The 13054-nt window shown below is 66.3% G+C and overlaps 1 protein-coding gene across 5 annotated transcripts in view; it reads left to right on the top strand.

The window, feature by feature from the left end:
• Positions 1 to 13054, top strand: part of KDM4B (lysine demethylase 4B) — a 137092-nt gene that overhangs the window by 110503 nt on the left and 13535 nt on the right. For 4 of the 5 annotated variants that reach the window (XM_087425680.1, XM_087425682.1, XM_087425683.1 and 1 more), the window contains 4 exons: positions 2038 to 2139; positions 2429 to 2616; positions 11019 to 11467; positions 11720 to 11840. In XM_087425680.1, coding sequence (XP_087281806.1) covers positions 2038 to 2139; positions 2429 to 2616; positions 11019 to 11467; positions 11720 to 11840 — 860 coding nt within the window. The remainder of the gene's footprint in view (positions 1 to 2037; positions 2140 to 2428; positions 2617 to 11018; positions 11468 to 11719; positions 11841 to 13054) is intronic. The other variant, XM_087425684.1, reaches the window with a different exon arrangement.

The raw sequence follows: 13054 nt of genomic DNA, 5'->3' as shown, positions 1-13054 counted from the left end.
AACCGCAGATGGTGGCAGACGCAGGGAGAGAAGCCAGCGGGTGTGGGAGCGGGGAGCACCCAAGGCGCCCTGCGTGTCTGTGCCGGCAGCTCGGCGGGGGAAGCCAGAACCGAGAAGAAGAGAGAGCAGTGCTGGGGAGACCCGGGGAAGTAACTGCGAGAAGAAACGGCCGAGAGACGAAGGGTGTCGCCTGGGGAGCAGTTCAGGGAACGCCGCTGTGGCCAGACTGTGGTCCGGACGCACGTGGCAGGTGCCCCTCCCCCAGCTCTGGGCAAATTGGCCCCAGATCCTTCCAGCGTGTTCTCCCAGCTTCTGTCTTCACCAAGAGGATGCTTGTCTGCACGCTCATGTTCGGCTTGTGTCTGCCCACGTCTGCTCACCTGGTTCCACCTCGTGCTGGGGGTCTCTGCGTTGGCGAGGCCCGGTGGCGTCTGGGGGCCCACAGCTCTGAGCCCCATGATGTTGGGGCCAAGGAAGGCAGACGGGGCCCCGGGGGGGGGCGCCCCTGGTCAGCCCTGGGGGCCGGCGGGTCAGGGTCAGGAGTGGCCTCCAGGGCTGGTTCCGGGGTCGGGATGGGGAGGTGAGAGGGGCTGAGGGGCGGGCGGCTGCGGGACACCGAGGCCAGGTGAGTGGGCAGCAGGAAGATGCCCTTCCACTGGGTGCCCCTGGGGCCGGGTGGGGGTTCGCTTGTGGGCGCCTGGCCCTGCCACATTCCCAGACCCGGGGAGAAGCCACTCCTGGGGGACTGCGGTGACGAACGCCGGCTGCGCCCTGGTGCTGGGTCTGGGGCTCCCTGCCCATCTGCACCTGGTGTTTCCCAGACTCACCCCACGTGGAGCCGCTGGTGGAGGGCATTCCCGAGGGGTCTCCCAGCTCCCGTGCCCCACCCCCTATCTGTGGCTGCCTCCCTACCCCTCCTCGCCCGCCTGTCCTCGTCCCCCACCCCCACCCTCACGTGACCCCCTGCACGCCATGCTGTGTGTGATGCCATGTCTGCCGTGACACTCCCCGCGCCCCGGAATGCTCCCCGCTTCCACCCTGGGTCATCGGGTGGCTCATGCAGACATCAGGGGGCTTCTCACATGCGGGCATCCCCTGGGCTCGGGGACAGGGAGCCACAGCGAGCCAGGGCCCCTCGAGACAGGCAGCCGAGCAGCAGGATTGGCAGTGGTTAGTGTGAGGGGGACTAGGAGAGGCCCCCGGGAGCCAGCGTGGGGAGCAGGGCGGGTGGGTGCTTGTCAGGTCCCCGTGTCCACAGGGAGGGTGGTGCTGCTGTAGCCCCCAGGTGGGAGCCCCGCCCGGCCCCTGTCACATGCCCTGCGTCTCCCTGGGACCACTTGGTCCTTGGACATGTGGCTGCCACGGGACCCCCAAGTGTGTCTGAGTCCCCCCCCACTGGGGCAGGGACTCGGGGAGCCCACGGGTGCAGGGAGGTCACAGCCAGCTCCTGTCGGGGACGCTGACATTCCCGGCCCTGCTCGCTCAGCTGCTGGTTCACCCGTAACCGGGACAGAAGACCGGCCAGTGGAGGCCTGGTCATGGGGCCTGGAGCCTGCGGCCGTGCGGGCGTCACCCCCTCCCCAGAGGGCACTGGTGACCCACCCCGGGCCAGCCTCCCCACTCCCGCCTCTGCCCCGGCTCCTGGGCAGCCACACTCTCCTGCCGTCTGAAAGCCGCTCTGTCCCTTCCTGGAAGGCGCGGGCTTCCATTCCCAGAACCCACAGGGCCGCCTGGCCCCTGATCCGCAGGCCCACCTGCCTTTGTCGCTCTCCTTTCCTCCTTTTCAACCCTGATTCTGCCTCGTTTTTCCCACGAAGCCGTAGCTGAGCCTCCGGTGGAATCCCACACCCGGGGGCCAGCGTGGGGCTTGGGGTGAGGAGGGGCCGTGGGTGCAGGTCAGAGAGGGAGCCGCGCGGGCTCGCAGCCCCTGGGGACAGGGATACAGCAAGGACGGGGAGCTGGCCCAGGCCCTTAGAGGAGGCGTCCAGGGAGTTGACAGGAGTCCTGGAGAAAAACGCCCTGACGTTTACGTTCTAGACAAATTAGTCTGAAAGAAAGCAGACACTGGAGAAAGGCTGAGGAGGAGAGGAGACCCAGTCTAGAGAGGAAGAGAGAGCAGACCAGGAGGCCGGGGCTGCCGTGAGTGCTCCTTCCTGCCTGTCGTCCAGGCGTCCACACCAGCTCTGCTCCATCCCTCACGCCCGTGTCCCCGCCCCCTGGGGCGTCCATCTCCCGCTGTCATCAGCACCCGCTTGACGCCCCCCCCATTCCCACTGCCCCCCCCAGGCCTCCCTCCACCCCTGCCCCAGCAGCCCCCTCAGGGCCCTGTCCCCGACTCAGGGCCGGCACGGCTGTCCCCGCCCTAGGACGCTCGTCTCGGGGGCTCTCTCCTCTGCTGTTCCCCTGTCTCACGGTTCTCCCTCTCCAGGTCTCACCGGAAGCGGAGCCAGCCCAAGAAGCCCAAGTCGGAAGACCCCAAGTCACCTGGGGAAGGGGCGGCCGGGGCGGCCCTCCTGGAGGAGGCCGGTGGTGGTGGGAAGGATGAGGTCGACCCCGAGGAGGAGGACGAGGAGCCCCAGCTGCCGCCACAGGGCCGGGAAGCAGACGGCTCTGAAGGTCAGTCACGGCCGGGCAGGGGGCCAGGCCTGGTGGAAGGAGCCAGTGTCCACTGCGCCACAGCCCCTGCTCTTGAAGAGCCCAGTTCACGTGCTCCCTTGGCAGGGTGGGCGTTGTATAAAAACGTACATTCTGGGGGCACAGTCAAAAGTCCCTCTTCTCCCAGAAACGGAAGAGGCTTCCTCAGTCCATTTCGGCTGCTGTAACCAAATACCACAGACCGGGCGGCACTTGGGCCAGCGCTGGTGACCTAGTGGTTAAGTTCAGCACTGTACTTCGGCGGCCCAGGTTTGGTTCCTGAGTGTGGATCCACACCACTCGTCTGTCAGCAGCCACGCTGTGGGGGCAGCTCACATACGGAAAAAAAAACGTAGAGGAAGATTGGCACAGATGTTAGCTCAGGGCTAATCTTCCTCAGCAAAAAAACCCCAAAAAACAAAGAAACAGCAGAGGCTGATTCCTCGTGGTTCTGGAGGCTGGAGCCCGGGATCGGGGTGGCGGCAGGTCCCGGCCCCGGTGAGGGCTCCCTCCTGGGCTGCAGACGGCCGCCTGCTCGCTGGGTCCACACGTCGGGGACGCAGGCAGCTGCTCTCGGGTCCCTGTTATGAGGGCGCTGACCCCGTCCCCGAGGGCCCCCCGCAGCCCCACGTCCAACGCCATCACACGGGGGTAGCCTTCAGCGTAGGAATTTTGAGGAGCACAAACCTTTGTCCACAACAGAGCTGTTATCTGCTCAGTCGTGGAAGAGGATGGCCTGTGGTCTGCGGCCAGACGGTAGACGTGCCTGTGGTGGGGCCAGCCCCCACCCGGCTGGCCAGCCTTGGGCAGGAGGAGGGTGATCTGGGGGTCGTGTCTCAGAAACGTGCTCTTCACGCTGCCTGGGGCCCTTTTGGCCAGGGAGTATTAGTCTGCGAGCGTTTTAAAAGTCCCCACTTGATGTTTTCCTTTCTGGGGGCCGGGCGTGGCCGGGGCCTGGACTGCGGATCGCCCGGTGGTGGTGCCCCGGCCCCAGTCACAGCCAGCGGTCACCAAGGCCTGTGCCCGGGGCCTCAGTTTCCCTCTCCGCAGCTGTGTCCTGGGCTGTGTGAGCCCAGCGTGGCTCTGCCTGTCACAGAGGCGTTCAGTCACCGGGATGCCCGTGGCTGTTGTCACAGATGACGTGGCATCTGAGGTGACTGCCCACGGGTCACAGACCATGGTGCCCCCACTGGCACACGCCCCAACATGCCCACAGACTGGTCCTGAGGGTCCCGGTTAGGGAGCGACTGTGTCCCCCGGCTGGAGGGGTGTGTGTCCCTGAGGGGACCCCCAGGGGCTCACAAGGGGGACAGCGGAGAGCTGGGGTGAACCATGTGCTGGTGCATCCCCTCTCAGCCCACACGCCCTCACGTGGTGGGCGTCACGAACTGTCTGCTCAGCGCCACAGGGACAGACAGTGGGGCCGGACAGACGGGGGCCGGACAGACGGGGGCACCGAACAGACAGCAGGGCCCAGACAGACGGGGCTGCCCAGGTTAGAAGGAAGGGGGCACCGTCACTCTCGGGGTACAGGCACCATTCCCGATGTGGAGATGGATCTGGACACGGGGCTGTGGAGGTCTGGGGGTCGAGCAGAGTTGCTGGAGATGAGCCCGATACACAGGGGCCAGATCCCACTGCTCATGCGCGAGCCCTTAACAGAAAACATGATTTTCCAGAAGATACGACTAATAACAAAGAAAGTAGCACACCCTGGAATAAATGTAACTAACAAGAAAAGAGCTTTCTGGAGAACACTAGAGACTTCTTGAGAGACCAGGAAGAATGGGTGAATGAGCAGAGGATGTGTGCTAGGACTCCCTGATGAGAGGGCTCCATTTCCCACAGATTATCCCCGGTTCTTGTGGCTCCTCTCGGGACCCCGGCAGGGTGGGGTGTTGGTTTCAGTGAGGATGGAGGGGAACGGCCCGGAGGAGAGGGGTCTGGGGAGGCGGGGCGGCTCCTCAGCCGCGGGACTGGAGTGAGGCCCCCTCCTCCACCATGCTCTACCCCGGGCCACCTCAGACGTGGCCTCGGGTGTCGGGACAAGCACTGTGTCCCGTTTATTTAAAGTTCAGGAAACACGCCCAGCCAGACAGCGGATCGTTCAGGGAGCGTCGTGTCAGCTTGGGCTGCCGTACAAAGTACTCCGGGCGGGGGCTTCAGCAGTGGACGTTGGCTGTCTCCTGGTTCTGGAGGCCAGAGTCCTCGATCAGGGTGTCGCCGGGACAGTTCCTCCTGAGGCCATGAGGGAGGGTCTGCTCCAGGCCCCTCTCCTTGGCTTGTGGACGGCCGTCTTCATGTTCACGTGGCTTTCTCCCTGTGTACGCGTCTCTGCCCAAACGTCCCCCTTTGATAAGGGCACTGGTCACACTGGATCAGGGCCACGATGACCTCTTCTGAACTCGTGATGTCTGCAGTGACACTATTTCTAAATAAGGCCGTGTTCTGCAGCCCTGGGGTTAGGGCCTCGCCGTAGGAGTCCAGGGGGACACAGCTCAGCCCAGAACGGAGCAGGCACGCCGAAGTTAAGAGGGAATGCAACGCACCGGGCTGCTCCGAGGGGCTCCCTGCGGGGGCATGTGCGTGTCCGTGCACCTTGGTCCTTTAGGGCCCGCATCTGTGTCGTCCCTGCTCTGGGACGTAAGAACGACTCACGAGCGAATGCTCATCCCCTAAGACCAGTCGGGTGGTCGGGTTGTGACGGGTAAGTGGTGAGCTCGCCGAGGCGGCCCTGGGATCTGCATCTAACCCTGGAGGCCGTGGAGCCACAGGGAGAGTGACAGGAGAGAGCGACAGGGCCCGTTTGGGGTTCTGGCCCTAGGGAGACTGGGGTGTCCCTGGCGGGCTGGCGCGGTGACCGCCCAGTCCCCAGCATGGGCTGGCCGGGGCGAGCGGGAGCAGGTTGGGGTCTGCCTGAGGTTGCACTATGCAAAGTTGCCGGGGGCATCGGTGGTCTCCTGGGGGTGGAGTGACAAACAGGTGGACATAGGCCAGCTGGGATTTGGGGACCCAGGCCCACCCCAGCCCTGCCGAGGACCACCCATGTGACTTGGGCCCGAGATGCCCCCTCGGGCCTGTGCCCTGACCTGCCAACAGGGCTGTCGGAGGATTGGAGGAGAGAACGCACACCTGCCAGGGGCCAGTGTGTGGGGACAAGCCAGTGAGGGGCCTGCAGGGGGCTGCTTGGCTGACCCGATCAGACAATCGCGAGAGACGAGGGTTTCAGTGGGCCCCTCCCGGGCAGAGTGGAAAGGATCTCTCTCGACCACCGGCATCCCTGCTTTCTCGTGAGCAGACACCAGGGGCCGCGGGCCTGATGCTGGACGGAGGGCTGCCAGCGAGAGCAGACACACTCCTGTGCACCCCCACGTGCGACTCAGTTTACCCACCTGCTTAGCGAAGGAGTAATGGCTCTCTTTTCATTAACTTAATTTTTAAATGAATGTTTAAAATTCAGTCAACCCTGTTGACTGTGTAAAGAGAGCCGCACCCCACCCACCCCGTCCCCTCCTTGGGCCCCGGCTGGTCGTACCCAGCCCGTCACAGCGCCCCCACGGCCCTGGCCTCCGTGAGTCTAAGGATTCCCAGAGTTGGCCCGGTCCCCAGGGGAGCCCCTCTCTCCCGTTTTCCCTGTCCAAGCAGATTGCCAGCTAAACGGGAGGTTCTGTGTCCTCCGAGAGGACACGTGTTCTGCAGACAGAAACAGGAACCACCAGCGGGGAGGTGCGGGGCGCAGGCCCTCCTTCCCGGCCGCCTGGCACCCGAGTCCCTCCTGCTCCCCTTCCACAGTCTCGTCCACGGCCCCCCGGGGCTTTTCCCAAAGGCCTTCAGGGTCCACACCGTGATGGTTGCAGTGTTGTGTGGCTGGGACGGCACCTTCCCCCAGGGCTGTGGCTTCCAGCAGCTTCCAAGGCACGTGGGCCCCCGGGGGGGGGGCGCAGTCCCGGGGCGGCGTCTCTGCTCGGGGCTGGCAGTGCTCCCCGACTCCAGACACCCCGTCTGTCCCTGTCCCACATCAGAGCCTGGTTCCCAAGAAGGAGGAGTTGGGGTGGGGGGGTTCTCCCAGAACTCTGGCCCCTCTAGAGAGGAAGTGGTCCCTTTGGGGCCTCGGAAGTGGCTGCCACAGCCTGGAGAGCCCCCTGCGTGGTCACGAGCCCTGTGAGCTGTCCCTCGAGCCCCTGGAGGGGAGACAACTCTGAACTATCATGTGAATAAGTGCTCACAGTCGGGGGTGACAGCACACGTGTCCAGGCCGAGTGGAAGATTTTGAAGTGGTTTCTAGACTTCCCTTAATACCCGCTTAGCGTCCCTCAAAGCTGTGAGTGCTGAGGAGCGTGTCAGGCGTTAGCAACCGGGCTTTGGTTGGTGTTTGCAGAGGAGATGGGACGCTGTCCCTCACACACTGCACGCTCTGACAGCATCCGGGCTCTGGGGGAGGAGGCGGGAATGAGCGTCCCCAGGAGCAAGCCCCTGGGAGCGGGGGCGGGGGGCCTGGTGCTGGCCGACGTGTGGCTGGGCCTCTGGGGAAGCAGCCTCCCAGCTGCCTGCTGGTGTCCCCACCCTGTACCTGCTGCAGGGCAGTCTGGGAAGAGCGGGAGCCCTGGGGGGACCAGCAGCCTCCCCGCACATCCACCCCGGCCCCGTGTCGGGCTGAGCAGGAGGCAGGCAGGCGGCCGCGTCTACCCTGGGTTGCTGGACAGCAGGGGCTCCCCACTTGTGTGTGGTGGCTAGGCGTGGCCACCGTCCCTTCTGCAGCGTGAGAGATGGGGGTGACCTGGGCAGCACGGGACCAAGTGCAGGACCCAGGAGGGCTGGTCCCACCCAGTGCCGTCCCCCCTCCAGGCGGAGCACACAGCCAGAGGGACCCAGACCCCGGGCCTCGCCTCCCAGGGGTCGGGGGGGAGGTGCCGTGGGCATCCCGGTCATGGAGCACGGGTGTCAGGAGTGGCCTGACGGTCTGTGGCTGGCTTTAGGGCAGGACAGCAAGGCGCCTGCACCCAGCAGTGGGCGGGTGGGCCGGGGTGGGGGTCCATAAACCAGGCAGCAGCCACACGCTGCCGCCTGCCCCCCCCCCCCGCCACGCCCTCCGTCCTGGGGCCGCATCCTGCAGACCTGAGCCCGGGTCCCAGACCTGCCGGGTGCTCTCTGTGCACCCTCCTGGGTGAACTCAGTGCCACAAAGGAGGAGTGGGGTCCCCGAGGACCCAGGCAGCCAACAAAATCCACTGGGGAGGATTCTTGGCTGTGACTTCCCCTCACCTCTAAGAAAGTGGTCGAAGGGCCTCAGCTCATCTGCTGGGGGAGGAGTCCTTGCTTTTCTGCCGCCCGGCCCCCGGGGAGGTGAGGCTCCACAGGCTGGGGAGGGCCCAGCTTGGACTGTCAGCCCCTTCCGTGTGACTGTCCCCTGCTCTGCTCGAGGCTCCCCCAGGAGCCACAGGACCTGCTCCCTGAGCTCCCATGGGTGTGGCCCCGCCCTGGGCCTGCGGTGGTCCCCACGACAGAGGACAGAGCCCCGAGCGCCCAGCTGTTCTCCCCGGCCTTGGGTTGGCCCCTGACAGGGTCCTCTGGGTGTGTCCCCTTCGCTTCCCGGAGCCTGGGAGACAGGGGGAGGAGGCCAGGACGCGCTCCTGTGACAGCAGAATCTCCCGTGGGGACAGTGGACAGGACCCCTGTCCTCAGGCAGAGAGGGGGCAGTCTGAATTCCATTCGCGACATTTGACCGTCAGGGGGAAAGAGTATTGAGGAATATTGAATTTCTCTAGGGAGCAGGGCTGCTTACCTGAAGTGCCTTTTACACAACAGGACAGCGGCTCCGCGTGGGTTCTGTAGATTAGGGGAAGCGGCCCCCACGCCCCCCGGGCCACTCGGGCCACCTGTGTGTGGCCTTTGGGAAGAGCTGAACCACTGGGGCCTCGGTCACTCTCAGCCACTGTGCTGCTGTGACCAAGTAACGGCCCCCCCACTCGTCCCTCCCCCCCTACATCTCTCCCCCCGCACATCCCCCCCTACATCTTCCCCCTCACGTCTCTCCTCCCACGCCCCCCAACCCCCCCCACATCCCTCTTCCCCATGTCCTTCCCCCTCTCGTCTCCCCCATGTTCCTCCCCACACATCCCCATGTCCTTCCCTCCCACGTCCCTCACCCCCACGTCTCTCCCCCACCTCCCCCTACATCCCTTCCCTCATGTCCCTCCCCCACATGTCCCCCCATGTCCCTCCCCCCACGTGCCTCCCCCCCACGTCCCCCCCACAGGGGGCCCTCCGGCTCCAGCATCTGTGGGGCGGAAGCAGTTTTGTCTGTGGAGCGTCTGTTATCGGCTTTCCTTGGCGGCTCACTGTTCATGAGGCTGGTGGAGGGGGAGAGGGGAGTATTCAAGGCCCCTCCGGGTGGGGAGGGCGCGGGAGGAATCCTAACGGTGCCCTCGGAGTGCCCAGGACCGCCGGGGCGTGGGCTGGGCGGGGCGATCCCTCCTTCGCCTGACAGCCGGTGGAGCCTCTCTCAGAAAATGCGGGTGTGCTCGCCATGGACACGGGGGCCATGCAGAGCCGGTGCCGGGCTGCAGCGTGCAGATGGGGCCGGGGGTCGTGGGGGAGAGCGGGAGGGGAGAGGGAGGGCGGGGAGTCGGGGGAGCCGGGGCCTGGCTCGGAGCGGGCTGTGCCCGTGTGGGGGTGAGTCACCTGTAAGGGGCGATGGGGCTATGTGGTGGGGTCACTCCCGGTCCCCGGGGCTGGGGTGTCTGCCGGGAGGGAGGGTCCTGGCCTGACCCCTCCCTGGGGTCAGCGCAGGTCAGGAGTTGAGAGAAACCTTGCCCTCGGGAGGGAGCGTCTGTCACCCCAGGTCAGGGCCACCTGCTCCGTCACCCTTGGCTCAGGAGCCGGGTGACATGTGGACGGGTGTTACAGCAAGAGGTGAGACGCGGAGGCCGCGTCACCCGCCAGAGCCCTCCGCTTCAGGTTGTCCCCAGTCGAGCACAGAGACGGACGGATCCCTCGTCCTCGGTGTCACTGTGTTTTCCCGGCCGGATCGGGGGGGCCCAGGCTGTGGAGCGTGGGTGCCCACAGCCTCTCGGGGATGTCAGCAGGACAACCAGCTCGTCCCGGGTTAACCAGGCCCCCCAGGTATCAGCCGCCGTCACTCCTCATGTGACGTCCTGAACCCCTGGGCCACGCGGGTGCGGGCCTGAGCTGGGGCGCCCACTCTCCAGGTGGGCCGCCAGGCTGGGCGTCCTGGAGGGCAGGTCCCTGACGCCGCGCCCGCACAGCAGTCCTCACGCGCGTCACCCCTGCAGCTGCCGTGACAATGACCACAGACTCAGTGGCTGAAAACAACACGCGTTTATTCTCCAGCAGTCCCGGAGGTCGGAAGCCTCACGGGGGTCCCACTGGGCTGAGATCCAGTCCTTCTGGAGGCTCAGGGGAGAGTCTCCTTCCCACCTTTTCCAGCTTCTAGAAGCGCCCGCGTCCCGCGCTCGTGGCCCCTTCTCTGTCCTCACAGCCGGCTCGCAGCAGCTCTTTGGCCCTTCGTCCGTGGTCACATCTCTGACCACAGCTGGGAAAGGTCCTCTGCTTTGAACGGCCCCCGTTAGTGCACTGGGTCCCCCGCAGCGTCTCCTGTCCCCAGATCCTCAACTCAGTCCCGTGTCAGGTTCCCGTTCATAGGTCCCCGAGCTACGACGTGGATTCTGCCGACCACCCGCCTGTCTGCTTTATGTGATGGTCTGCACACCCGTCCTGGCCCCCAATTAAAATACCGCTGAAGATGCACCTTGCCCGCCCTCGCCACCCTCCTGCCCGTCCCCCGTCAGGAAGTCCCCCAGCCCCGGCCCTCTGGGGAAGGATCTTCCGGGCCCCGCAGGCCCATCTGGTTCTCTGTTCCACTCAAGTGACCGCTCATGTGTGATCTACTGTTTGAGGTTTGGGTTTAACAAGAGTCTGTAAGTGGTGTATGTGAACTGTAGAAATATACAAAACTCGGATACCTGAAAAGAAAACAGATTCTGCCTTTGCTCTTCACCCAGGGAGGATGTTCAGAGCAAGCCCCCAGGCAGGAGCCGTGGCCACGGAGGGTCCCTTCCCGGGGGCTTTCCCAACAACTCGCCTCCTCCCCTCCCCCCGTGCTGATTTCTGAGCACCTGGCAGAGCCGGCCTGCGCGGCCGGGGGCTGCCCCAGCCTGGGGGTGACTGGGTTCCGGCCTCCGGGTGGGTGATCGGCCCCAGACTGACTTGCCCAGGGCCCGTGTTCCTTTGGGGAAGGCCAGAGGGGCCCCTCGACCAGTCCAGCCGGCTCCTGCCCCGGCGGGGGGCTCACAGGAGGGCAGGTGGCCGCTGGCCCCTCCGCTGACCCGCGCCCGCCTCTGACCAGCCTGTCCTCTCTGCCCACAGAGGACGGGAGGGGCAAGCTGCGGCCGGCCAAGGCCAAGAGCGACCGCAGGAAGAAGAGCTACGGCCCCCTGCACCCCCACCACCCACTCCTGCCCCAGCTGCCGCCCCTGCCCACCCAGTTCCCTGTGGAGGAGGCGCCGCGGCCGCCGCCCCCGCCGGGGCCCCCGGTGCTGGCGCCCGGCCCTGCGGCCGCCGAGAGCCCCCCGCCGCCGCCCCTCAACATCATGCCCCCCGGGGCGCCCGGCGAGGACCCGGAGGTGCAGGCGCGCCCCATCATCCCCTTGCTGTACGTGATGCCGCGGCCCAGCGCAGCCACCCGCGACCCGGGCCGCGCGTCCTGCCAGCAGGCCCGCGAGCGCTTCGCCCAGACGGGCCCCTCCCGCAAGGAGCAGGCGGCCCCCATGGAGCTGACGGGGCCTGAGGAGGAGAGCGGGGCCGGCGAGGTGCAGGTAGGGGCTGCGAGGGTCTCCAGGGCCTGGGGGTGGGGGGCACTGATCATCCAAACAAACCCTGCCCTCAGCCTGGAGGCCGGCAGTGTGCACGGGGTTTACAATCCACAGGGGCTCCCGACCGCCCCTTCCTGGGGCCTCACAGCCCCACTGGGGAAACTGAGGCACGGCTGGGCCGGGCTTGCCTCCTGGTGGACCAGGCCCTGCCCCGTCTCAGAGCCGGCCCCACAGAGCTCCTCGTCTGTGCCGCAGGGACCCTCGACGTTCTCCAAGCTGAAGATGGAGATCAAGAAGAGCCGGCGCCACCCTCTGGGCAAGCCGCCCACCCGCTCCCCGCTGTCCGTGGTCAAGCAGGAGGCCTCAAGTGACGAGGGTGAGCCAGGGGCTGTCCCCGCCTGCCCGGGCCCGGGCTGTGCGCCCCGCCTCTCCCCCCGGCCTCCCGCCACCGCCGGCCCCGGTCAGGCCCTCGGCCTCTGTGCCCGACTGCCCGGCCCTCAGACCCAGCCCCCTGCACACAGCCGTCGGACCCTCTCCCCACGCGCTGTGGGACAGAGCCGCTCCTGCTCGCCCTGCAGCGCTCCCCGTGGTCAGGCCCTGGCCGCCCCGAGGTTCTGCACCCTCCTCCCACCCTTTTCCGCTGTGCTTGTGCTGGGCCCAGGGCCCGAAATTTCCAACGTGACCCATGAGGCTGCAGCCCACCTGGGCTCAAACCCCAGCCCACCGCCCAGAGCCCGGGGTCACGGGCATCGTTTACCTTTCTGTGACTCGGTTTCCCCATCTCGGTTACTTTTCTGTGAAGTGGGGTCCTGCCGGGATGGCGCGTGGAGCCGCTGCCTATAAAGCACGTGGCCTGGTGCCGGGCGCACGGTGAGCGGTGGGAATGCTGAGGCCAGTTGTCACATTTGTGGCCGTTGTTGCCTTTGACCCCACGCCCTCCGCCGTGCCCTCTGCCCTGTCCTCATCTTGCGAAAACTGAGCAGACGTGGATCCTGCCAGAAGCTCCTTCCCCCAGGCCTGGGCTGGCTCCCCAGTGTGCAAGGACCGCCCTTGTCCATCCTCTCGTGGCCTCGGGGTCTGTTTGGGTGCCTGGCGCAGGCCAAGCGGGCGAATGAGCAGAGGATGTGCCTACGTCCGGGGCGGCCTGTCCAGTGTGAGCGACACAGAAGGGCGGCCGCAGCCCCAGGTTGAGGCTTGAGAAACCGACTTGGAGTCGGGGGCCACAGAGCCGTACGGGGCTGAGCGCTCGCTCATGTCCAGGTTCATTCCCAGCAGAGTCGTCGGCTGTGTCTGGGCTCAGCGACAGAGGCCTGGCTGCCGCGGGTGCAGGGAGCGCCCGGTTCGCCTCGGGGACTGGAGGAGACTTGCGCCGCCCAGTTCCCCACGGCCCCAGGCAGGCGGCCGTTATTAGAGATGCTCCGGGCTCATGGCCCAGCTGCCCGGGCGGTGACCGTGGGCCCCGGAGGAGCTGGAACCAAGGCCGTGGGAGCCGGAGCCGAGGACGGGGAGGGCAGGCACAAGGGGCTTCTGCTCCACGCTCGGCCGGGGTCCGCGTCGCTGCCTCGTGTGCAGAGAGCCCACCTAGCCGAG

Source organism: Ceratotherium simum, chromosome 39 (assembly GCF_057802395.1).
Source record: "Ceratotherium simum simum isolate JZ-2026a chromosome 39, ASM5780239v1, whole genome shotgun sequence".
In the NCBI taxonomy this organism is placed as follows: domain Eukaryota; kingdom Metazoa; phylum Chordata; class Mammalia; order Perissodactyla; family Rhinocerotidae; genus Ceratotherium; species Ceratotherium simum.
The sequence above is the reverse complement of the archived record's forward strand: the minus strand, read 5'-3'. Positions and strand labels throughout refer to the sequence as shown.